Here is a 27,527-nt window from a genome sequence, read left to right as displayed (position 1 = left end):
TTCCTGTCATGTAAAGCTGAATTTTCAGCATCATTACTCCAGTCTTCAGTGTCACATGATCCTTCAGAAATTATTCTGATATGCTGATTTGCTCAAGAGATGTCTTTTAAGGACAATCATTTGAAAGGTCTTGCATCATGTTAAACCGGATGCGATTATGCAAGAAGACGAATTAACGGGACTTCAGTTTTATTTTCGAATACGACTTGCTTGCTTTGGGAATTCATTGAAAATGATAAACTCCTCCCACCTGTGCGACGCGTCTGTGACGCTTCAGTGCGTACTATAAAACACAAGAGAAACACCAAACAGCTGGAAACTACCAAGCAGTGGAACAGCTTCAGAACCTGAAATCATGGCAGCGATGCAGGGGTAAGATGAAATTATTATTATCATCGTTATTATAAAATATAGGCTGTGTCTCAAAACCAAGACGCGAAGCGCATGAAGAGGAGCTGGAAGCTGACGCGCCGCGTTAAAACCCCGTTACGCGCAGGTTCGCTGTAAAAAACAAAGAAAGAAAGAATAAACCTCCGTTTGCTGCATGAGTACATAGTTCAACAATGGAAAAAAAAGTCTGTGTTTTTGACTGATCTCGCTTAAGACAACTATGCATAGCTGACTAGGTTTTGAGATGCAGATGTGGTGGTTGGTGCATGTGATGTAATTTAATCTTACATCAATATTAAAATGTTTTTTTTATGATTATTCATTTAAAAAATCTTACTGTACTGTAAAAACATGATTTAAAATTGATATAAGAAAAAAGTTTTTAGTGCATATGATTGACATTAATCTCTTTGATCTATGGATCTATCTGAAACCCATTGTTCGTTTGTTTTTTCTCAAGAAGTGCAATCGGCAAACCTCAGTTTGGCCCATGGCTCATAGAGCAGGTGGAAAGTGGGACATATGAGGGATTGTGCATGATAGGCAATGACATATTTCGGATCCCCTGGAAACACAACTCGCGAAGAGACCTTGGGGACGACGATGTTAAAATATTTAAGGTAACTTCCTCCTTGCGTCACACACCTTGTTGTATAGCTGGAGGAGATCTTCAAAGAGGGTGGGGTTCCCAAAGGAGGGTCTAACCATTGAGTGGAAGCCCCGCCCCTTTTGACATTAATGTTGCATGCCATTCACACCTGATGCATCAATGCATTTTAATTATACTAACATGAAATATACATGGACTTTGTTGCAATTTTGGTGTTTTAATTACAGGCATGGGCAGTGGTCAGTGGGAAGATCAACGAGCACCCTAACGACAAAGCGAAATGGAAGACAAATTTCCGTTGTGCACTTCATAGTCTAAAAAACTTTGAGATGTTAGAGGATCACTCCAAAGATCAGGACGACCAACACAAAGTCTATCGCATCATCCGTCCTCAAAGTGAGTTAAACTGCTCAATCTGCACTTGGCATGGGAAAATGAGTTGATTATAAAGTCCTGGCTAATCTTGTTCTTCAGATCACCAAGAGATCCAGAGTGTAGAGCCAGATCAACTTCCATTCATTTCTAATCTCTACAGTGCAGCTAATTACATGTCTCAAGAAATGGAGGTAAGGCCCAGATTTATAATTGGCTGTTGACGTAATCATGTGTATATAATAAAAATAATTGTTTTTTTTTTAAATATAATAAAAAAAATATTAAGTTACAATATTAAAATATAATGTATATATATATTTTTAATATATAACAAATATATATTATGTCTAATGCAGCAGGAATTGCTCAACCAGGTGGAGACAATGGATCTAAATCATCAACATGCAGGTAGAATTCACTATGATGGCTATGTTTAGGGTTAGCGATTCAAACAAACCATGATTTTGCAACCAACATCTTAAGGTGTGGTCGCATTTACTGTTGCCCTGTGAATCTTCGTAGGTTAAATCCAGTCATTTCACTAAGAATCCGCACTATCCGTCAATTGGGAAAAGAAAAAAAAGTTGGTTGATTCCAATAATAACATTCTTTTGCGACGATATTGTTATAGTTTTGGTGTCACCTTTACTATTCTTTAACATTTAAAACGATTTTTAAGACTATATCTTTATTATTATCATTGTAGTATTAATACTTTAAAAAAATTGTGGGGGAAATCCAGTCATTTTGGAATCCGTACAATCGAATCAATTAGGAATCCGCACAATTGAGAATTTTGTGCGAAGGCGGAAAGTTTCCTACTTATTTTTACTATTCTTTTAAATTTAGAACAGTTCTTAAAACTGTATTATAATATAAATATTTGAATCATTCAATCCCCCACAATCAAGAATTTTGCACAAAGGTGAAAAAGTTCCTAAGCTTCATCAGCTGAAAACAAAATCGGTATGAAAATCATTCCGATAATATCGGTATGGTTATGGTTGTGGTTTCACCTCTACTTTTCTTTCAAATTTAGAATAATTTTTAAAATGACATCTTTATCATTATAGTGCTAATATAAAAACAAAATTGCAGGGGAAACCCAGTCGTTTCAATAGGAATCTGCGCAATCGCTTGTGTTGAAGTTCACACAAATTCGTTGACCAACAAAAAGCTGCTTGCTTTGAAAGGGATTTCTTTGTGAATGGTGCTTCATGCATTGACAACAAACCTTTTTTTTTATGTGACCACACCTTTCAAATCCACACAGGAACCAAAGTACTCATATGGCAGTACTCTTAAAAACCAACTAGAAAACTTTAGCTATATCATGGCAACTAGCCATAACTCTCTGCACATGCACACGCCACTCAAATTACACAACATTATATTAAAAAGTTTTGTTCAACAGCAGGAAGAGAGATATATGGATTGGCTCTTGTTTCGGCATGTTCGCAATTTACCAATATACAACATCATTTCTATTCACAGAATCTCATCCATGGGAAACCTGTTCCCAACAAATCAATCCGAACACCTCAAGCAACTACTATGAGAGTCCATACTCAGGTGTTCAATCCTCTCAGAATAACATACCTCCCCCAGACCAGCAACTCTACACTACAGGTAACAAAGTTGTTGTTTTTTCGGTCATAACTTACACAAATTCGGTCATAACCGATACTTTGAAAGGCTACACATTCGACTGTACACATACGCTAGCATAGGCATACAAAAACGAAGAAAACTTTTGACATAATAATCAGAAGGCCGTAAGCAGATTGGACGAAAACATACAAATCAGATCTTATAATTTCATAAACCCAACACAAAGTCGCTAAAATATAAAATGGTTACGAATAGCCATGCAAATGTTTTGGTAGGATTTGAAACATTGACGTTGTCTGTATCAAGAACATTGCATATGTGGCATTTCTAAAGACTGCATCATTCTCACATCAAGAACGATAACTATAACAATATCTATGTTCGACACCTGATAACATTGTTTATATTAAGCATGCACTGCAGTTTTGTTGTATACCTCTTTAAATGCTCAAGCCTTTTAGTTGGATGGATTCTGATTGGCTGTCAGTGTTTTTATTGTTCATCAGCTGGAAAAGCTGTGAAAAGTGATTCCAACAATATTGTTCCTCTGTGCCGTTCTCGTTATAGTGTGGACTGTGCCTCGCTTTTAAATTTTTAAAACTATGTCCTATAATGTTACTTCTAGTGCAGCAATGGAACGCTCCAGCTCTCTGTGGCCTGGAGATCTCGATCAACTACAGAAGAACAGAAGTTTTGAAAACTCGCCTGTTTTCGCCACTCGTTCAGTTTCACTACCAGTGCGACCCATCTGAGCTGAGAGGAGAGCCAATCCGCTTTCCATCCACAGAGGGTCTGATCGATCAAACACAGATCCACTTCACTAAACGCATACTGGACAGCATTCAGAGAGGCCTGCAGCTGGAGGTAAACCGATATGGCATCTACGGCTTCCGTCAGGACAAGTGTAAAGTCTTTGTCAGCACCAGCAACCCGTCTGAGATCCAGAACCCAGAGCCTAGAAAACTGAATCAGAACACCAGAGAGCTTCTACTCAGCTTTGATAAGTACACAAGAGGTATGAATGACGAGAAAGGATTTTTTTTGTTTTGACATACAGGAAGTAACATCATGGGGCCCTTTTCTACACCATGGAAAAAGGACAATATAAAAAAAAAAAGAAATAGAAAAAACATTATACTTTCTTAAATTTTTCACAAATTGCAGCATCTTTCAACCCTGTTACCATAGTAAATTAATTTATGGAAAATACATTAATCACTAACTAAAAAAGCATTTGGTCCCAAACTAGCTAACAGCTTCTGAGTGACAGATTTATTTATGGGAAAGCACAGTATGCAACCCTGTTACTCAATTTGGCATTATTTAGAAATTAATTTTATATTATAAAATATATAATATATACTACAATCATTTAAAATAACTGTTAAACACTTCTTTTCACTGACCATGTCAGAAAAAATAAATAAAAAAACGAAATAAAAATGTGCATTTGCAAACCTGTTACCATGATTGTTCCCATTTACAAAAACAGAATATTTGCTAAAATTGTGACATTTATGAAGCGACATCATTGGGCTCTTTCTACAGAATGGCAAGATGACAAGTAAAAAAAAACTAACAAAAAATTTTTTTTTCTTCTTTCTTTTCCAACTTTTTCACAGGTTGCAGAATTGACTACTTAGGCTTCAACCCTGTTATCCTATATATTTTTGAAAAAAAAAAAAAAAATTCTTTAACTTATGTAAAACATGTTTATCACTAAATACAAAACCAGAATTTGGTCCCAAACTAGCTAAAACCTAATGAGTGACAAATTAATATATTTGAAAAACTTGTATGCAACCGTTACTCAGATTGCCATTCAAATTAAACTTAATCCTTGCATAAAATAAATGTATAATATAATATATAAATGTAAAATAACTCCTTTTACTGACAAATTGAAAACAAAAAAAACTTGCATTTGCAACCGTTTCCATGATTGTTCCACTTTAGCATGGCTGGAAAACAAGTTAAAAATACACACACACACACACACTCACTCACATATCCCATTCCAATTTTTCATCCTTTTCACAAATTGCAGGACTGACTGCTTAGCCTTCAACCCTGTTACCATAGTTGTTGTGTGAGGGTGGGAATTCATTTCTTTAATTTACAGAACATGTGACAGAATTGTTTGCCAAATGCTTAACAAGCTTCAAATTCATGCTTTTAAAACCTCATGTACACTTTACTCATTGAATTCCATTGTAAGTGCAAGTGATTTTCCTTTGTTTTTACTAACTTTTCTGTTGTATCGGAAAGCATGTTATAAATGCTGTCCTGACATCCAGTTAAAAATAGCCCGGAACAACCCCAGCTGTAATGTGATGCGTGCTTCTATTCTGATTCGGATATCAATTTTTTTCAGATCTGATGGATTTTAGAGAGAACAGACGGGGTTCTCCGGATTACACCATCTACCTGTGCTTCGGAGAGAAGCTTCCGGATGGAAAACCACTGGAGAGGAAACTGATCACTGTCAAAGTAAATATTGCAAACAAAAACAGAGACACATTTTGAGTTGTGTTTGCGCTTCAGTGTTATAACGTATCTTTTCCATCTCCACAGGTTGTACCTCTGATTTGCCGTGAACTTCATGAGCGAGCTCAAATGGACGGAGCGTCCTCTCTTCGCAATGAAAACATTAGCTTGCAGATCTCCCACAACAGCCTTTTTGACCTTATAAATTCTTTGGGGTTGCCAGTGGCCTAAAGCAGCTGTTTTCACCATGAAATCAGCCAGCTAACATTCATTTCCACACACACACACACACACACACACATATACAGAGAGAGATAATTTAATTTTGTTACTGTTACACACAACGCAAACTGACAGAACTTTCCGAGGTGATTTCCACAGGGCATTCAAAGGTCTTGTAACTGCTCTGAACTCATTGCTGGTCGCTCTACCGTTTAATAGCAATCTCAATGAAACTGTACTGTTCAAATTCTCTGAAACTTTGTCTTTTATTTTCTAATGAGAGCTAGAGTCTCATTATAATATCCTGTCTTCTAGTGAAGAATCTTTCGCCCAAAGGGCTGCACTTGTATCACTTCTTGTCTGTCCCTTTATGAATGTGATATCTGGAAAGTTTGGTATCATTAAATGCACTGTTATTTAAAAACTACTGTTTGCTTGTTACTGGTGTTATATTAAATTATGCTGATGCCAATACCTAAAGATGGACTATGTATACAAATGTTGTGCATATAAAACTTAAACATATAAAATATTTTATTAACATACAATGTCATACTTTTAAATACAGACACACTTGTGTATTTAAATTTCAAGATGGTGAATAAAATAAAATTATACAGCACATTTCATTAATAAACATTTTCAAAATTCCTGCCAACTAAACATTATTTCCAGAATGTATTATTTATTGTACATTAATCATTCAATATTCACCCATTTTTGGACCTTAACACAAACATACCCCCTTAGGAAACATGCCAAAGGATTATTTTTTTTTTATTAAATAAAGTGTTTAATAAAATTATTTACAAAGATAGCAATATGGATGCCTCAACTCACATCATGAACTGTGACTGCTTGGATTCATATGATAAATTTCACTCAGGTTAAGAGATCAGAATAATCTCTCTCAAGTCAGGAAATGAATGAACTCTCAGATCAACTCTATGCGATTTGCCACAGGAAAACAGGCCAGACGTTCTGCACGCCTCACCGTGAGATACATGATCAATTCAGAAGTCTTGCAAACATTTCTCAAGCAATTAAAAGGACATAATTAGTGAAAAGGGTTCAGGAAAAAAAAAACATTGAAACCATTGAAACTTTAGAAGTGCATAAAGAAACGGTTCATTATTTTATAGGCTGAATGTCATTTGTGAGCATGTCATCCACAATGGAACAATGGAAACAATGGAAACCAGGAAAAACTACTGGCAAACATTCAGCTGTCAGCTTTTAAAATGAAAAGTCACATTTCAACTGAACCGAAAGGGTGTTACAGCCGTTCACGTGTGTCACGAGAGAACCTTATTATTTCTCTATTAACAACAAAAGCATTCCAATGAAGGTGTGGTCTACTGCAAGTTTTCCTGTTTTACCAACATTACTACACAAAAAGGTTTTAAAGAACCAAATTGATTCCAGAGTCTCATAAAGACTGGATATCAGAATGATATTTTAATTCAAATAAATACTCTGAGTGATCACAGAACGTCCCAGAATATCTTCTGCAACTGGTTCCTCAACATAATGCTTATATTCTCATTAACCACAAAACAATTACTATGCTCTCCAGTGTCAATTATTCATGGTGGAACAACAGGTTCAAGAGTACTGTGTGTGTATATGACGTATACATACACACAAACGTGTGTCTGACAATGCAAGTGCCTGACAACAAACTTCCTGTTGGATCATCAGTTTAAAATAGCATAGTATTCAACACCCTCTTGAAGAGGGTGCTGTTTTGAACACTGGCAAACGTAAAGATTTTCAACCCATTCTGTATATTGACAATTCCAGATGATCTTTACATTCAAAAGAAAACATACAAACATTCAAAAAGCTTAATTTGATAACTGATGACATGATGTTGAGCCCTTAATAGTTTCCTATGTAATTATAGAAATGCACAGATTTAAAAAAAACATCCAAATCTACTGTTGATCACATATACATATATATATATATATATCGTCCTCACATGTCTTTTGGGACGTCTGCGTGTTGGATTTGCCCAGTTTCCTCTTTCTTGTGTTTTCTTGCATGTTTATACTTATCCACATAGGCTTTGACCAGGTTGGCTACTTTCACCGGGTTAATCTCCCCGCTCTTGCTATGACACACCTTGTGAATGAGACAAAGATGATATGAATGGGGTCATTTTCGCATAACAACATGATAATGATTTCATAATTCACTTAAGAAATGGGCCATTGGAGTGGATGGAAACAACATAGTATTTGCATATGTGCTCGTCACAGGTGTTTGTAGGTTGTAACATGCCCTACATGGAAGTGGATATGGAAAAACAACCATAAAAGAAAACATCCAACGTCATGCAATTACCTTCTCAACGGCTTTGCGCAAAATCTCTTTGTACTCGTCCTTCGTGATGTCTCTTTTCTGGTAGAAGGGTTTTATGGCCAGTTTGACCTCCTCTATTGCTCGCTCTTGCATATGAAGTTTCTTCATGTACTACAGAAAGACAAACAATGTTTACAAATTCATGACATCAAGACAATGCAATGAAAAATGAGATAGTGATATGATGTAACCGTGCTCTAGTCACCTTCTCTTTCTGATTGGGGTCGTGTAAAACCTCTTTGCGGGATTTTGGTTTGATGGATTCATCTTCGGGAGGCAGGCTGGAGACCGATGCCATGAGTTTTGGTTCAGCCTGAGATGAAGCTTTATCCATTAATATGAAATAATATGGTAGTACTGAAGTACCCATAACAGCAGTCCAACTGCCTCAGATAATGAAAATTCCCATAAAAATATTTGTGAGGTGTCTCAAACTTCCTGTGCTCTGGGATTTCCCTTTGCTGAAGGGAATGTGAAGTAATTTATCAAGCACAGATTTGTTGCACCTGAATATTTTTTTTTTTTTTTATTATATTATGTAGTTGATGATTGCAAAATAACACAGAAACAATCAGTGTCAGCTGCTGAAAATAAACATGACATCATAACCCTCATAAAGCATGATAAACTTGTTTGTGTCAGGGAAACTCTTTTGTGTGGATGCAATTTCAGGAGGATGCAATTTCTAAGAGTAATGTTAACTTTCATTTATTTTGAAGTGAAGCCTTATATGGCTGCATTCAGTTTCGATCACATGGTTACAATAGAAATTGCATCAGCATTATTTTCACCTCCTTGAGAGAGCAAGCTGCAAATTATGAATGCAAATAGTGACACAATGACACCCTCTGGTTGCTCAACGCAACTACATATGACGGGCAATAATTATTATATGTACTGGTATCCAAAATCATTTCTATTAAGAGTGGAGAAACTTCAAATGACAGGTATTCATTTTTGTGTTATTAAAATTCAAAAGCTTGTTCATGAGGCTAAATTTATGTAACCCAAAGAGTTTTTTACAGTTAGAAAGTGTTATGAAAATTCTTCAATTATTTACTATAATGGGGTATTCAATGAATGTCAGAACCCAGAAAACAGGTCTCATCACATTCGCTTGGCAGATAAATTGTTAACAGAAGTATGAACTGATGGTGATATGGAATTTTAAGCTAATCAACTAACTTATTGTTGGGCGTATTAATAAATTTTAATATCCTACTGCAAGTAAAAAGTTTTTTTTTTATATTGCATTATGTGATGGACATTGGTTATGATCATCTTCCGTATCTCCTTTTTTTAAAAACACACAATCAAAGTCAATGTGGTTTACATTAGACATCAACAGTCTTCAAAATATCTGTTGTCTTCTGAAGAATAAAGTCATGCAAGAGTGAACCTCAAATTAAGAGAAATCAAAGTTAAGAAAATTGACTATGTTAAATGGAGGTGTGGGGGGAATCTCTCTCTATAAGACACTGTACCTGATTTTGCGGGGTTGTAGCAGACCTTCGCGACCCTTCTTGCTTGAGTTTTAATTTGAAGAGTGCAAGTTCTAAAAGAGGCATGGGAAAACATTCAGAATATTTTAACTAGTTTTCAAAAACATTTTAGTTTTATGTTACCTGAATGCTTCACACTAAATCTGCCGTGACTGAAGTCATTTAGTCATCATCTCAATAGTTGCAGAGTTCGTTAGAGACCAGGGGTGTCCAATCCTTCTCCTGAAGGGCCACTGACTTGCAGAGTTCAGGTCCAACCCCAATTAAACACACCTGAACCAGCATTAAACATCAAATGCTGGGTCTTATTTCAAAGGCTGAATTTGTCCGGAGGCTAAACTTCCCAGACAAGTGTGTTGGGTTAAGCTGGAGCTTAACTAAGGGTGTCCTAACCTGTTCCTGGAGGGCCACTGTCCTACAACCCTAATTAAACACACCTGAACCAGCTGATCAAGGTCCTCAGATTCATAAGAGGCTTTCAGGCAAGTGTGTTGGATCTGGTTGGAGCTGAACTGTGCAGGACATTGGTCCTCCGGGAGCAGGATTGGACACCCCTGGTCTGTAATGAACTGCTGTAATGCAACTATTGAAATCATCTAAAATTCAGACTTGGTGTGAATAGGGAGCAAAACTAAATTGGTCAAGTCAAGAAGTTGCAGTGAAAAAGTTTACTCACTGCTTAATTTCTCAGACTGGGGTTCTACTGGTTCCTGCAAATTCCAGGTAACTCGTTTTCCCTGCGATTTAGACTTTGCACCAGGCATAACTGTTTCGGTAGTTTGCTTATTCTCTGCTGAAGCATCTGGGACAGCAGACTTGGGGTCGACAGCTTCTGTTGAGTTGGCCAAAGAGCTCTCACTCATTTCCTTCTTAATGAAGTCTAAATTATCAATCAAGTAATCAACACTGATATCCTCATCAGAGGAAACCACAGGTTCTTGTTTTATTGGTGGGTCTGGCGGCTGAAGCGGTGACAACTCCTTGTCCTCTTCAAAAGGTGGCGATTGATAAGACTCAGTGGGTTCCTTTTTACAGTTCACTGCATCTATGTCAGGCGTATCCAAATTGATGACAAGAGGGTTGTCACTGCAGCTTGGTGAATCATCTTCTTCAGGCCATATGTTTTCAATTTTTATCATTTTTGGCTCAACAACCATTTCTTGCCCTTTCATCTCACCCTGTAAGCTAGCATGGATCTTCTCTAAATCAGCACTGCCTGATTTAATTTCATTAACATTTGGTGATTCCATGCTGAAGATGTCAAAAAATGCCACCTCTTCTTTCTCCATCTCTTTAACACCATCTAATTCTCCACACAAGTTGAGACAGACTTCCTCCTCCTTTTTGATGTCTTTCAACTCCTTGACAAAACCAGTGGGCCAAGGTTCCTCCCGTTTCATTTCATTAGGCTTAAGCAGCTCAAGTGAAACATCATCCTTGCTTTCTTGAAGTGTTCTGGTTGGGTCATCATTTCTTGATGACCCAAGTCCATGAGCCGTGGTCTCAACTTTAACTGATGGTAATGCAACGGTTGTCTCACACTCATGTGGTCTTGTATCGCTCTCTGTCTTCACAGGTGTTGTAATCTTGTTAGCACTAAGAGCAAGCTCATGTAATTCAGTGGACATGGGCTCTGTAGACTTATGGGAGCTCCTTTCTGTACGCCGAGAGATCTCGGATCGATCATACCGCTGTTTACGCTCCCTAGATATTGATCTTGACTTCTGCCTCTTTAGCCTATTCTCACCCTGATCCTTTGATGTTTTCCTCCTTTCTCTGGATCTTGATCTAGAAAACGAACGAGATTGGGAGCGCCGCCTTTCTTTTGACCTCTTCCTATGTCTTTCTCTCCCTCGGTTGTCATTCCTCTCACGACTCGCTCTTCTCCTGCTCGTCTTCCTTTCTCTACTGCTGGAACTCGAGGAACACCTCCGGTCTCTTGATCGCGGACGTCGCCTCTCTTTCGATCTTGAGCGGGAATGCTGCCTCTCTTTCGATTTCGAACGGGATCTCCGCCGATCCCTTGACCGTGATCTCCTCTTTTCTTTTAACTTTGAGTGTTTCTTTTTATGGGAGTCTTTAGATGAAAGGCTTTGCGAGTTTGATGGTGACCGCTTCCTATCCTTGGACTGGGCCTTGTGAGGTCTTTCCTCCTTGTCCTTAGCGGTGTTAGAAGAATTAAAAGCACCACTGACTGAAGGCTGCTCTTTGCACACCCCATTTCCTTTAGAAGCTTGTTGTAGATTGGCTAGAGACTCTTCTAGTGACTTTGATTGGAGCCTGATGGGTGGAGGTCCAGGCTCCGGTTCAGAATTCCCCTCCACCTTAAAATTTTTTTCACTGCATGACGAGCTTGATGTGGAGTGCTCTTCAGTTTTATGATAAGGGCTTCCAGGAGTTCCACCACTTCCGGTATCCACGCCTGCTTCGCATCTAGTAGATTCCAAAGCAGGACCTCCTGAGGGAGATGGACTGTGCATGGTATCTGAATAATGTGGAGATTCTTTGTATGGTCTGTCCCACAAAGATTCTGGCTCTGTTTTAACTTCTGCACACATTTCCAAGCCTCTCTCTGTATCCGAGTGCACATCCAGAGGCTCGGATTTGATTGGATGGCACGCATCCTCATTGGCTCCAACTGGCACCCAAGGTGCAGTATGTTGGACGCCAACATCAGGACCCTCATTTTCTGGTTCATTATCAGAGGAATCAGACCCCGTGGGGTCAAAGGGATCATAGACCTCACTCTTCTCCTCTTTGGCTTTTGCTTTTAAAGACAACAGCATCTGTTTACTTTTATTTTTTCTCTTTGATTCCTCATCACCTCCAGGCAGAGTCCCTCCTGATGCAGGAAGTCGCCGAGCTTGCCAGGGGTTTCCGCTAGCGTTTATACGGAAACTGACGGAAGAAGAGGAGGGGCGTGAGTTTGAAGAGGCACTAAAAGATGATGTAGTAGAGGTGAAAGAGCTAGAAAATGAAGATGAAGCACCAGTTCTGTCTGCTCTTTGCCTCTGAGCATCCACCGTCCTGTTTTGCTGACTCGCACCTGTACCTTGTTGGTCAACGGTACGTTCCCTACCTGTATTGCCTGCTAAGCTGTTCGCTGAAGACCCAGGCAAAGTACTGCTACTGCTGCCACTGCTACTATTTGCACTGGATGTACTGTCCCTTTTAATTTTTGGTATTCTTGGCAATACAGAAACATCCACCCATACAGGTTTAGGAGGTGGCTTTTTGACAGGTGGTTGTCGGACAGGACCATCCTTGTCTTGATGGGGAGAGTCAGAAAGGCCATTTGGCACCCTTGAAAGGGGTTGACTTCTAATTCCATTGGTGCTCAAGTGGCTATTCCCAGGTCTAGGTGGGTTTAGGGTGGCAGGCAGATGCAATTGGGAATGTCCCAATGGAGACGGGTGAGAGTGAGGAAGATCAGGGGAGTGTATGGGTGGAGATGTGGGATTCTGTGGTGTGGAACAGGACCCAGGAGAACTGTGTGCTGGTGGGGGCCTCCTCAATGGGCTGGAGGAAAGACCAGACCCTCCAGAGGGTTGAATGAGACTTGTTTCTGAATTTGGGGTGTCTCCTATTTCCCCTGAGCTCGAACCTCTAGGGGTAGTGCTTGGCAAGGACACTGAAAGGAACAAAGAAACATTTTCTTTTTGAAAGGATGACAAACATGCAACTATTACTAGTCAAGTTACTATTGCTAAAATCATCAAAACCGATGCATTTAGGAAGAACACAATGGTTTGGCTTATGTGCGTGGCTGCAAATAAAAATATAAAATACTAATGCTGCATCCATTATAGATCAAACGTGAATGATGGAGAACATTGTGCATGACTGTTATATACTCTACTATGTTTATAGAGTTGTTAGTCTTAGATTTGTGTTTGTTCAATACTCTTTCCAGGTTTATTTGATGTTTTGGGATACATAGATTGACACTCATTACAAGCAAATAAATAGGGGAATACTTAAATCAAAGTTTGAGATTCATTGTGCAAAATAAGTTATCAACAGTCAAAATGTCAACTAACCACCACCTAACAGCGTCATATATAAAACTGATATTCAGAGGTCAACCAATATGATTTTATGATGGCCAATGCCAATATTTTAGAAAGTCGATAAAGATATCATGCTATTTAAAGATAACTAACATGTAAAAAAAAAAATTAACTAACGTACATTTTTTTACTTTACACAATATTTACAAAACAAATGGAAATAATTTGAAAATTAAAAATAATTTGAACTTGATAAAAAATAGTAAAAATAACTTTAGATAATTTCTTGATTCTGTAATACAATTATATATAATATAATTTTTTTTGTGAACATTCAAAATCCAAAAGTCCTTCTTTCAATACAGCCAATTGCAAAAATAAACTCAGTCATCATTTCTGTCAAGGCTTACCGCACAAATGCCACAATATCATCATAAACGTGTGAAATATTCATGTCATATCTCATTTTAGTACCTGTATAGCGCACAATCCTAACTGAGGAAAAAAACTCTCCTGCTTACTAGTAGCAAAGAGTTGATATAAAAATCTCCAAAGCATGACTTACCGGGTTTGGTTGCTTTGAGGGAACCGTCTCTGTTGATGACCACATCCGAACTGTCCATGAGGAGCATGCTTTGACCACTGAGGATGCTGCCCAGCAGATCTGATACAGGGGCTTCCTCTGCCACCTGTGGGACACTCACACCTCGCCTGGAAACCAGCACACAACTAGGATCACCCATCCACAACTCAAACTTATTTTCATTATGATTTTCATCACCTTTAAGTAGAAATTATCTGTTTCCTCCATCGTGACCATAAAGAGCGTGTAGATACCTGGAGAGTCCGGCAGATATGGGTCTAGCCACAGGCTGATGGGATTGCAAGGCAGAACGGGAGAGGCCACGGCGTTTAGCATCCAGAACAGAGGCTGGTGTTGGAACTTGAATCTCATCCTCCCTAAAATGATAAATCCAAAAATCTAACTTAACCACTCACTTCTTAAAAATAGTTTACACATATAAATTGTTAATGAGAAGACCATCATTGTACACTTAATAAAACTTCACCTATCATCAAAGGGGTCCAGGTCAAAGGGATCTCCATACACTGAGAGGGAGGCTGCTCCGATTTCTGCACGCATACTTCCTAAACTGTACTCTGAAGGCCGATAAACTGAAGGAATCATGGAGCCAGACTTGGGCTTCTTAATGCCTAAACTCCATGCAATACGACCTCTGGAACTGGTTTCCCTCTTTAGAACCTGAAAGGGCAAAAAGATAGAAAACCCTTTTATGACACAGACATATAACTACAAACTTTCATGTCCTCTTGCATGGAGAAGGTAAGGTAATACTTTCAATCAGCCAAACATTAATATAAGAGCTTTGAACAATGATGTAGGAAACCACAGGCTACAGAAACATCAATTCAAATTGTAGTGGGTATACATCTACTGAGAGCTCACCTGTTTTCTTTTTGATTTTGACTTCCTCACTTTGCGTTTCCGTCTCTTGACTCCCATGTTTGTTTTTCCCCCTGAGGTTGCTGAGGATTTGCTTTTGGTTTTCCTTTTAACTGCATGAACAAGTAAGAGAATCCCATTCCAATCAGACAGAAACAAACCAAACTGAACAGCCAGGTTAATGAAATTTAATACTGATTACACCTGGTTTTATGATCCATTTCAGGTTACCCAATCAGACAAAACTGTTAGTAAGCAGTAACACTAGTTTATACTTTTATTCAGCAAGGGCACATTAAGCTGATCATAAGTGACGGTAAAAACATTTTATAATGTTACAAAAAAAATTATATTTCAAATAAATGCTGTTCTTTTGAACTTTCTATTCATCAAAGAATATCAAGTGGGGAAAAAACAGTTTCCACAAACATATGAGGCAGCACAACTTTCAACATTGATAATAATCAGAAATTTTTATTGAGCAGCAAATCAGTATATTAGTATGATTTCTGAAGGATCATGTGACACTAAAGACTGGAGTATTGATGCTGAAAATTCAGCTTTGATCACAGCAATACATTTTGAAATTAATTATATATATATACATACATATATACATATACATACACACACACACACAATAGTTCTTCAAAAGTGTAGTAATATTATACAATATATTTTGATCCAATTAAAAACCATTTAAAACCCCCATATGTTCAGAACATGTGTGATAAGATCAGCCAGAACAAATCTGTCTCACCTGTCTTCCTCCTCCGGCGGGATTTGGAGCGAGGGGTCAGGTCTCGCACATAAACGGCCGTGTTGAGTCCGGCCACTACTGCATTGATGGTCTCATCCAACCACGTGGACTGCATCATATATCTGGGAGCGAGCTAAAACACAATACCACACAAAATCAAACACACATTAGCTCATATCTAAAGCAGTACTGCACAAAACATTCCCAAAGTTCAATCACTAAGCCCAAGTATGAGCAAAAGTAAAGGTCCCTGCACACTGAAGGTCCTTGCACATTGAGTCCGAACTTTCATATTCGTCATCCTTTCCTATCAAAATGCTTGCTACAGATGCGAAAACACCGAAAATCGAACCTGATCCAAATTTTGTTATGACTGATGAAAGTTTCGGAGGCAGTGTGCAATGACCTTAAAGGGGTCATATGATGTTACTAAAAAGAACATTATTTGGTGTAATGCAATGCGTTTATGCGGTTTAAGGTTCAAAAAACACATTTTCCACATACTGTACATTATTGTTGCTCCTCTATGCTCTGCCTTTCTGAAACGCGTCAATTTTTACAAAGCTCATCGTTCTGAGAAGCGAGGTGTGCTCTGATTGGCCAGCTATCCAGTGTGTTGTGATTGACTGAACACCTCAAGCGTGAGACGGAAATGTTACCCCCTCTTAGCATATTGTGATGCCGTGTCCCAGCGCGACGACACAAAAACAATGAAACCCATTATAAACGAGGCATTTGTTGCATCCAGTGAGGACATGATTACTGATTATAATGACTTGTACTGTCTAAACATTACCATGTCTGCATTTGTGATCGGAGAAACAACAAACAACAAGTGCTACTCTACACTGCTCAAAACTCGCGTCAGACTGTCCTTGCAAAGTTGGAATTGCCCCACTTTATAGAAACAGCCTTTGTGCAAGCCAGCGTTGTAGGCTACTCTCCCAGGTTTAGGAAATAGTCCTCCGTAAAAAGGCGCTGCACACGCTCTAATATTTGGGTTGAACTGTTCTGGAACAGTGTTGTAAATACAACTTAACAACTGATTTCCAGTTGGGTCCTTTTTTGGAAGCCCAACCAAAGTACTTTCGCTTTCACAATGAAAAACAGCATCTCCAGTAGGGATGGGCGGATCGATCCTAAAGTATCGATACTTTAGATACTGGTGTTGTATCGAAAGGATCGATCCTCACATAAAAATATTGATTCTAAAGTTCATTTTTTTTAAACCACTAATTTTATTTATCAAGAAACTCGGTGCATAAAATAAGCTTCTAAATGGAAAAATAGACTATATTAGCGAACAATAGTGTTGGATAGAGCTATTTCTCCTGCTCATTGGAGCGCATGCAAATGCTGAAAGACAGAACCAACCAATCACAGACAGTGTTCGCTGCTGACGCATGGCTCAGTCAAAGTGTTCGTTCAAATAGAGCTGTTTCTCCCAAAAGAATCAGAAGCATATAGATCCTAAGAAACCATTGCCACATTATTACATTACATTAAATATCATTATTACTATATATAAAATTAATTCTGAAAAATGCATCACGATTCATACACAAATATTAAGCAGCAATAATAATCAGAAATGTTTCCTGAGCAGCAAATGATATTAGATTTATTTCTGAAGGATTATGTGACACTGAAGACTGGAATAATGATGCTGAAAATTCAGCTTTGATAACAGATGCATTTTAAATTACATTTTTAAAATAGGCCTACATTAAAATAGAAAATAGAGAAAGGACAACTTTAAATTGCATCATATGACCCCTTTAAGTCCGAAATTTTCGTATGCGTTTTTCCTGTTTAGTTTTTTTTCGTATTCGTCATCCTTTCCTATCAAAATGCTTGCTACGGATGCAAAATGCAGGAAATCGAACCTGACCCAAATTTTTTTTATGACGGACGAAATTTTCGGAGGCAGTGTGTATATATGACTGACACAACACGAGGTTGTATTTATTTTTTTTAACGTGCGTAAATTTCAGACGAGATTTCGTACTCAGTGTGCAAAAAGACCTTAACAGTTACAAGATTTATGATCATACTTGTTCTAGCATTTAGTTATCCCATTTACTTGTATTTGAAGAAAAACATTGGTTAGACCGGATTCATTATCTCAGTGACACACCAATATCAGCCCAGCAGCACATCAGTCAAGACACCGTTACACACTTGTGATTAGACAGCAAAGCGAAAGCATCATGCAAACCTGCGCTGCAGTGCGTGCCTGTGTGATGCGCCGTCTGTTGACATTGGCTCGAACTCGTTCGCTGTGCTGGGTGCGTGCGATGGTGCGGGTGGGCCTGGACCGGGGGCGGCTGGTGGTGGGGAGAGAGCTGCTCTCATCCTCACTGATTTGTTCAGAACCTAAAACAAGATATTATTAGGAAAAACGGTTATTAGAACAACACATAATAGGGCTGTCAAAACTAAATTCGAATTTTGGGTCACACTTTATATTAAGTGGCCTTAACTACAATGTACTTACATCAAAAAAATAAGTACAATGTACTTATTGTGGTCATATTGTATTGTAAAACACACAGGGACAGGTTTGGTGATATGGGTAGGTTTAAGAGTGGGTTAAGGGATAGGTCAACAGTGTAATTATAAATGTAATTACAGAAATTAATTACAGATGTAACTACATATAGGTATTTTTAAAAATATAAGTACAATTTAAAAACATGTACACAATAAGTGCATTGTATCAAATTTAAATGCAAGTACATAGTAGTTAAGGCCACCTAATATAAAGTGGGACAGAATTTTGTACTTAAATAGGCCATTATCAATATTCAAATTATGTTTAAAATTTAAAAGGCATAATTTCAGTTAGCGGGGAAAAAGTTTTTGGCTTCTCTCCTGAGGCCACAAGAGGGCACATCGAGCAAAATATTACTAATGCACGTTTATTCAAAGCAATAAAATAACAGCTCTTTGAAAAACGTGCATAATGTTTAAAATAATGTTTATAAACCAAATATAATTAATCAAGTTGCATGCATTCATGCATGTATGTATAGTTTAATACAAAGAACCGAAAATCAATCACAAAGATTACTTTTTTTCATTTAAAAACATGAGATGAAATGATGAAACGCCATAAAGTCAAGACATTTATTTATTATTTTTTTAAATTGAACTTGAGAATGCGATAAATATGCGTTCTGGGCTAACGGCTTGGTTTCAGTTTTACTGTAGATCTTCTCCGTATTGATGTTCTCTTTTTCCGCAATATTTTGAATGAGCAGCGACGCATCTAGTGGGTTCAGATGGATAGGCTAACAAAAGCATTAAAATGCAATGACACCTACAACGTCATCATATCTCGTGTGCCACTGATAAAGCTGCCTGACACGCACCTAAAATTCGAATGCAGCGTTTTTGCATTCGAATGTGGATTTTTAGTTTGAATTTGACAAATATTCGAAATTCTAATTTTTATTTGACAGCCCGTTATTACATTAACAGTCGTTAATGTAATTAATGGTTTGAGAAATTAAAAATGACCTGATGTGCGGTTGTTGGCGATGCACTCTGGGCAGAACCATTCCTCTACAGGTACAGCGTCCAATGGCGGTGTGAGGCATTCCATGTGGTACCTGCCATTACAAAAAACACAATGATATATAATCAGGGGTGCACATAACGGTAAGCAGGTGTGCATGCGTGACCAAAATAAAAAATGCGCTGTGTAAATAAGTTCAGACTGCTCATTTGCGCACCGACATGGTTAACAGCTGTTAATGCACACTTAACATTTTAGATCGACAAACTATAATATTGTGTAATACTGTATACAGATTTCGTTTTGAACTGAAAGTGTAAATCTAGGCTATATGTTGACGTTTTCAAAGCACAATACAAAACTGTGACATTTTATTCACTGACGCTCTTCAATCAGCAGCGCTAAACCCAGCAGTGCAGCAACCTGCCAAAATAAAAACTCGCCACAAATAAGCACAACTGATACCTGTTATTTTTCCTAGCACTGGTCAAGATGGAACAATTATAGTAATTTGCGATCACTGGATATAGTGACTAATTAATCATTTTATGTAGATTACTAAAGAGGAAGACTGACTCCATTTGTATATATATATATATACCCAGCGTCACATCCATCGCACAGCAGGAGACGATCTTCACGGTCTCGACCCCCGCAAACCTCACAGCTGGTCTGATCCAAGTCCACATCCACCTGCTCATCCCCAGGTTTTACAGGCTTCTTCACGGCAATCTAAGCAAACACAAAGCTGATATTAAGGTGTGTTCAATGTGTCCTTCAAGGAATATATATATAGTGAAAATACTGAATGGCATAACTAGTATCTATATATATTCTATAGAGATCAGCGAGCGGAGAGCAAGTCTGTAGCGAAAGGTCTGCTAATAATTACTCAACTTAGATATTTAGTTGTTGATACAATGTATAAGTAACAGAAATGTTTTTCAGATATAAATGTATTCACATTCAGATGTAATTATTTGGGTTCATTGTTCACAATATATTTGTTTTGTTTAGACTACTGTTGTGTTTCCGACTTGAATGTGTGACATTACAGGATATCATGTGCATCAGGTGAGTTTTTGCTTTTTACATTTTTTAAAAAATAATAATTTATTAAAGGTGATGTAAAAAAATTGTGATGTTTTATTATAATTAAAAAATACATTATCCTAATTGCAACACTTTTTATAGTAGATTTAAAATAGTAATTTCATACATTTCAACAAATTTGTCTTTTACAATTATCTTTTAAAAGGCTCAAATTCTTAAGAGTATATAGTTCACACCACAGCTATAACAATAACACACAGGATCAATATCATTGGAAAAACATAGTAACAGCCAATAGTTATTATATAGTTATAGTTATTGTTCTTGGTGTGAACAAACCCTTTTATGTGCATCAATCCCGATGTAAGGATTGCTTTATGCGACTCACTGTTTTTTGAACTTTCCCGCCGTAGCACTTTCTCAGGAGAATGTTATTGAAGACGATCCGGTCCACAGGACAAGAGTTGGCATTCTGAGAAGAAGAAAAAAACATGACATTAATGTTTATGAACCAGTGCTACAGTTAACTAAAACCAAAACTATAATTTAAAAAAATTACTTGAAATAAACTTTAACTGAAATAAAAAAAATAAAAAAAACTTATTTTTATTTCTTTGTTTTTATTTCAGCCAGTTGCTAAAGAAACATCTCATTTTCATTCAGTTTAACTTCATGTACTAAAATAACTAGTGCTGTCAAACAATTAATCGCATCCGAAATAAGTTTTTGTTCACATAATATGTGTGCTGTGTATATTTATTATGTATATATAAACACACACATACAGTCTATTTTTTTTATATATTTACATGTATATTATTATATAATTTAAATTATATATAAATATATTTAATATACAAATAGAATTTTTTTCTTAAATATATACATGCATGTGTGTGTATTTAAATATGCATAAATAAACAGTACATACTCATATATTATGTAAACAAAAACCTTTGTTTTGGATGCGATTAGTCGTGATTAATCGTTTGACAACACTAAAAATAACAAACTGAAATTAAAATAAAAATGGAAAAAAAAGACAAATTACTACAATAAAAATCCAAATGGAAACTATACAACTATAATAGTATCATTGTTTCGATACTAAAATAGCACTTATGCATCAGCTACCTGTTGCTGCATATTATGAATAATATCGAATATCTGTATCAATGACCAAATATGGACAAGAACTTCATGCATGAGTGATGTAAATGGATGAAGCCCATCAGTCTTACATTTGACCACTCGAGGATGCAGTCGAGACAGAAGTAGTGTTCGCAGGACTCCGGCGTGGCCACGGGCTGCTCATGGAATGAGTTCAGGCAGATGGGGCATTTCTCCGAGTCCTCGTCTGAGCTCAGACCCGCTGCATCCACAGCAGCACTCCCTACAGCTCCTTCCAGCACCTTCCCAGAGTCCTCATCTGAAGATACACACACAACAACAGTGTTTTCCCTCCCATGCTTGTTTGAGGATGATGTGATCAGTGTTACAATACTCATATATTAGGGCAAATGCAAACACACCACTCCTAACGATTAATGTGCCACATGATCAGTTGTCTGTCGGAAAACACTTATATTATATTCATGTGGTTAGATATGCATTTTAGAATTTATTTCCATAATACATTTAAAGTTGAAAACAACTAAAAAAAATAATGATGTGAACATAGATCATTTATTTTAAACTGTAATATTGCATAAAAACACATGAACTGTCAGTTAGGATTTTATCGTGAGCTTAACATTTAGCGGTGATAAAAGGCCCTAAGAAGATAATTCATATTAAGATATTATTATTCTGGCAGACGTTTAAATCATTAAGTAGATCAAATTTAAATAAGTTCATATAATCAACTAAACGCGACAACAATAAAGATGTCACTTTTCACCTTCACTTTCATCCTCATCTTCTTCCTCCTCCTCTCCATCAAGGAATTCCTCTTGATCGTCATCATCTTCCTCGCTGCCTGTTTCTCCTTCCTCTGATTCCCCCTCATCTGTTGAGTTGTCCTCTGAATTTCAGTGACATGCAGGAAGAGAAGTCATTAAAAATACAATAGAAAACAGAATAAAAAATATGCAATCCTGACTGTATCATATCTGATACACAGGCCTCTTATCAGCATAAACCCGGTTTCAAAATGTTTAAAAAAAAGTTTAGCAAGTAAAAATTGCACAAACATCCATCTTCAGCTTGTGATTTAGGCTATATATCTTTTTGCAGTGAAACCTTTACTGATACAAAATGTAAGAATAACTCTGATATTATTAGTGATGTATCATATTATACGAGCCATAAAAGCTTTATGTATCAAATATGATACAAAAACACACATATGCAAACTTTTTATTTTTTTTGTGTGTCTTAAACTGTTTGATTTCATAAAAATAAGATTTCTTTCTGACTATTATTTAATGTATCAGGCTTTCCAGGATGGATAGAGATCATTCTGGGCACACAACACTTTCTGTGTTGCTCCATTTATTGATGCGAGATTACAAACCGTCATCAGAGATGATGGACATGGCAGGTCTTTTTCCTTTTCCGTGGGAGACGTTCCTGTTGATCAGCTCATCCTGGCTGTCCTCCTCATCCATGGCTCTGCTCTGATCTGATCTAGATATATCTCAGCACTGAACAACCTGTAGGGCACAAATGCAATGTCAGCATCCACTCCAAATGTGACCAACACTTAAATACAATGTCTAACAGCATAAATACATCAAAATAACCTAATAATCAAAGCTTTAGATATGATCATAGATATGATATAGCAAAATATAGCCAATTTTAATATACACCATCACAAACTAATGCCTTAGAAAAATTTTTACGTTAAAATGTCCATATAAATGTCTTAATTTTGTACAGTTTGATATAAATGGCTCAATGCACATAACTCTCAATGCTTTATTTATACGAAACAATGTTACTGACTTGATGCTAACGGCTAACACCAAGCCAGCTAATAAAAACACTGACATGCTTTGTTTAAACTACACACTCCAGGAACGCTATAATGCTGCAAAAATTAAAAATAATCATTACAAAAAGGCAAAACTCGCTTTATTTTGTGAAACTGGGCCTTGAGCACTTGTACTAAAGCTAGGGCTAAAGCTAACACGCTAGCTGGGTTTCTTGCCCTTAGTCTAAATTTAACTCATCAGCTATTTTTGTTAAATATCATATCCAGGCCGTACAAAGCAGCTTTTAAAGGCGGTAATTGTCTCATTTATTGAAATCATCGGGGAGGTTATAGTTTTGCGTATTTGTACCTACCCTGCAAGGTTGTGTAAGACATTATTTGTGTTTTGAAGTCCGCACGGCGTTTGTCTTTGACGCTGCCGGCCGGAGAAATGACGAATCCTACTATGGCATGGGCTCATGAATATTAATTAGGTGACGAGAGCTCCGCCCAATAGGCTTTCTGCGATTGGCCAAAAGTGGGCGGTAGTCAACTGACAGATTTCAGAATGAATCCTACTTGGGTAAAGGTTTGGGCTTATAAATATTAATGAGCAAGGTTACCGAGCAAATTTAGCATGACTAGATTAATATTCATGAACTAAACGTTCAGTGATGGTATTCTGTTTTTTTGCTTAATTCACTAGCATTCACCATGATTTCATAAAACATTGTTTATATAGTTACACTATATTGTTTTTCGCCTGCTAGTCAACATGCATTTTCTAAATTGACTTGTAAATTCTGATAGCGTTGTTGTCCCTATTAAATGATTCATTCATTTTAGTCACAGTAATAATTTATTTATTTAGATAAGCAGTGTGAGCATGAAAAATTATCCATTTGAGTTTAATTCACAACATTGACTGGTCGAGGCCCTAATGGGACGTGATGAGATGAAAATCATGAAAATCAAATCAAAATCAAAATTATATTTAAATGCTTTTGCGTTCCCTCATAAAACATTTGACGTTTTCTCGCAAATCTCAAATCTTCGCTATCAAAACTTTAGCATTTTCTCTTAAAACATTTGCATTCCCCGGAGAAACTTTGCGTTCATTTATAAAGTTTTTGTGTTCTCTTGCAGAAGTGTTGCTTTCAAAGAAGGAACTTTGCAGTCTTGCACAAAACTTTTGTGTTTCCCCAAAAACCATTGCATTCACTTGCAAAAAATGTATTGTGTTTCCACATGAAACTTTGTGCTAACTTGCAAAAGTTTTGCGTTCTCTCAAAAATATTGCGTTGCACTGAGAAACACCGCATTTGAACGCAAAACGTTTGCATCCTGTCTCAAAAGTATACATGCTTCCTCAAGAAACTTAGCATTCTCTCGTAGACGTATTGTATTCACCCGCTCGCTCGCACCTCACTCGCAAAACTTTAGCTTTCTCTCACAAAACGATTGAATTCCCCTGCGAAACGTTTGCGTGCTTCTTTGAAATTTTGCTTTCGCTCACAAAACGTTTACATTCTCGTAAAAAAAACATGCAAAACGTTCACGTTCTCTCGCAAAACAACTGTTCCCTCAAGCAACTTTGCATTTGCTTGCAAAAAATTTGCATTCCTCGAGAATCGCTACATTCGCTCAAGCTTTTGTTTTACGAAAATAATGAGGTATGAGAGAAAAAAAAACATTTTAATGCAAAATTTCTTGAGGGAACGCAATACATTTGCAAAAAAAAAAAAACGCAAAAAACATTTCAGAGCGAATGTATTTTTTTTCTCCCACATGTGAGTGAATGCAAAGCTACTTTGGGGAATGCAATACTGTTGTGAGAGAATGCAAAAGTCTTGCTAGGGAACGCAGAAGCACATATGTTTTCTTCCAGTCCATTGATATATAATAGAGAACGCAATGTGCAATCCAGTCATTATATATAGATCAGTGTTCCAGCCTCGTTTTTTCACCATCTTCATGTCCCTTTAGGTGCTCCATAGGTCACCATTCCCTAATCAGCTTTTTACCACTTTATTTATTTATTTGTAAAGCATACTTATTATATATTTATCATACATATGTATATTTATTACATCCAAATCAAACGTTTATTTTAAAACACCAACTCCATGCCCTCCCTATACTGGAATACTACAAAAATAACTCTAAATATCTTTATCTTTAATTAAAAATCATCAACTTTATGTGATAGCTTACATAAAAAAATGTATATAAAAAGCCATTCTAATTTTCAAAAAGACTTTTCGCGCCATCTCTCTCTCTCGTTCTAATTTTCAAAAAGACTTTTCGCGCCATCTCTCTCTGCATCCTTCGTACGTGCACATCCACACTAGCCTCATGGCTTTACTATACAGAGCCCAACCACCTTCAGGACGCGGGGGGAGATATTTTTTCTAAAACACGCACAGTTGTATCAACAGAGCAATTTTACACCAGATTCCACTTTCAAAAATCAAAACGCAAAGTATGAAGTGTAAATTTTTAGAAACACATCAGAAAAGCGGAAAATAAGTGCGCCGAGAATGGTTCATTCCTAAAGTACGACGTGCAAAACCGAACGCGCCGCACCCCGCTATAACTCCGAGAAAATCCACCAAACCAGCTGATGCTCTCAGTCAAGCCCCTCCGACGCTGTAATTCGATAGTTCCATTTAATAGGCGGGCTTTCGGCGATGTGCTCGGCCAGCTATTGGCTGACTGCCACGTCGATCATGCGCTGATTTGCATAAGCAGGTCAGGTTGCAGTTGCAGGGGAGTGGGACAGAGCAAGTGAGCTGAACTTCTGCACTGTCCTCAATTTAATACTTTATTTCAGAAATTATTTTCTTTGACGAAAACACCTCGTCTGTTTTTATCAACACCACTAAGGACTGCCAGATTTGCTCTTCTCCCAGTATTAACGTTTTATTGGGAAGTTGAGGTGAGTAAGTGTGGCTTTTTGCTTCAATTGTCTGTCAAAATAATAATAATCGATTTATTTGAACGCGATAAGCTGACATGCTTTCATAATTTTATCCTGCTTTGTTTTCCTTGTATTTGAGACGATTTATGGACGCGTTATAATTTCATTAATATTTCACCAACAGGGATAAATGACCAAATTGAGACCTATATTAACAAAACATGATTTATAAAAGCCTTATTTGTATTTAAAAACACATTCAAGCGTTTCACCAAGGCCACATGGTCGAACAATAGATGATATAATTTTATACCTCATATAATTATCATGCATTAATAAATAATGATGAAGAAGACATTAGCCCATAGACATCATTGTGTCAAGCTGCAGAAACTGATCTGAACTCTCTTATGTTTCCAGTGATATCCAGGGTCTCCAGTGCCATCGGATCTTGTGATTTCTGAAAGCAGGTAAGCCACTGACTAACGCACATTGCGCCTGTTTTCCACTCCACTGTGCGTGTGACAGCGGCTAACCAGCTTTTGGATGAGTGCCTGACTTCAGCGTCCCACCGGAGAGTCCTGAGCGGTTCGAGGCGGATACGGCCCCTGGAGGGACGCTTTTGGGCCCCCGTCCCTCCACAAGTCCTTTGGTTCCTGTAGCTCAGCTGGTAAAGCAGAGGTTGTGGGTTCGAATCCCATGCAGCACTTGTGCTGAGAAATGAAGTGTGTCACAGACATGTGCTCCTGATTAAACTCTCACCTCTAGATGATTCGCTCATTCGTAGTTTTATACGTAATAATTTTTGCACTGAACTTTTGAACCTGTACAGTTATGCAAATCCAGTCGGGAGCATCAATGTGCAAACAGCTCTGAATCATATTCACACACATAGTAATAATTCAACTTTGATCATCGGTTTTGGTTTCAGAGATATACAGTAAATGTGTTTTAGCGGATGTTTTCCTTTTTCAGTATGATGGTGGTTTCTTGGTATGACACGTTATTGTATTATATTGCATTCAAATATATATCAAATAAAATCAATTGTAATGTTTCTGTATACCTTATATTTATAATGTTTATAAAAATATAGAAAATAAATCTAAAAATGTTTGAGTATAAAATATGCTTTTAGCAACGAAATATTAAAGGTAGTTGTACAATTTTGCTAAAGAAATGGGTGATGCGGTGCAACACTTAATTATTAACTATAAATAATGTTAAATATGGTAAAAAATATTTTCTATTTAAAATATGAATTAATAAATGTTTTCATTAAATTATATGATTAAAAATAAATCCTAATGTTGCAGTA

General features: G+C 37.2%; 2 protein-coding genes across 4 annotated transcripts; one reads left to right on the top strand and one right to left on the bottom strand.

Moving 5' to 3' along the window:
• The first annotated feature begins 275 nt into the window (after positions 1-275).
• On the top strand, positions 276-6,362 carry irf7 (interferon regulatory factor 7). 2 transcript variants are annotated; one of them, XM_079411386.1, is made up of 9 exons: positions 276-372; positions 851-1,010; positions 1,228-1,396; positions 1,475-1,566; positions 1,732-1,783; positions 2,870-3,004; positions 3,612-4,001; positions 5,361-5,476; positions 5,561-6,362. In XM_079411386.1, the coding sequence occupies exons 1-9, from the start codon at positions 356-358 to the stop codon at positions 5,702-5,704; spliced, it is 1,275 nt and encodes a 424-aa protein (XP_079267512.1). In that variant the 5' UTR covers positions 276-355; the 3' UTR covers positions 5,705-6,362. The 2 variants fall into 2 exon arrangements, with proteins under 2 accessions (XP_079267512.1, XP_079267513.1); XM_079411387.1 differs by having other exon boundaries at positions 312-372; positions 1,735-1,783.
• Positions 6,214-23,757, bottom strand: phrf1 (PHD and ring finger domains 1). Of its 2 annotated transcripts, none has more exons than XR_013783934.1 (18): positions 23,664-23,757; positions 22,888-23,026; positions 22,273-22,395; positions 21,614-21,801; positions 20,761-20,844; positions 19,921-20,051; positions 19,322-19,413; positions 18,018-18,175; positions 15,800-15,932; positions 15,043-15,152; positions 14,645-14,838; positions 14,412-14,534; positions 14,140-14,285; positions 10,241-13,195; positions 9,547-9,617; positions 8,268-8,386; positions 8,045-8,173; positions 6,214-7,822 (listed from the first exon to the last, which is right to left on the bottom strand). XR_013783934.1 is itself a non-coding variant. In XM_079411385.1 (18 exons), the coding sequence occupies exons 2-18, from the start codon at positions 22,979-22,981 to the stop codon at positions 7,676-7,678; spliced, it is 4,986 nt and encodes a 1,661-aa protein (XP_079267511.1). In that variant the 5' UTR covers positions 22,982-23,026; positions 23,664-23,757; the 3' UTR covers positions 6,214-7,675. The 2 variants fall into 2 exon arrangements, 1 of the variants encoding a protein (XP_079267511.1); XM_079411385.1 differs by having other exon boundaries at positions 8,268-8,375.
• Between the last annotated feature and the right edge of the window lie 3,770 nt (positions 23,758-27,527).

Source organism: Barbus barbus, assembly GCF_936440315.1.
Source record: "Barbus barbus genome assembly, chromosome: 48".
Classification (NCBI taxonomy): Eukaryota; Metazoa; Chordata; class Actinopteri; order Cypriniformes; family Cyprinidae; genus Barbus; species Barbus barbus.
Note: the sequence above shows the minus strand (reverse complement) of the source record. Positions and strands in the feature narration are given on the sequence as shown.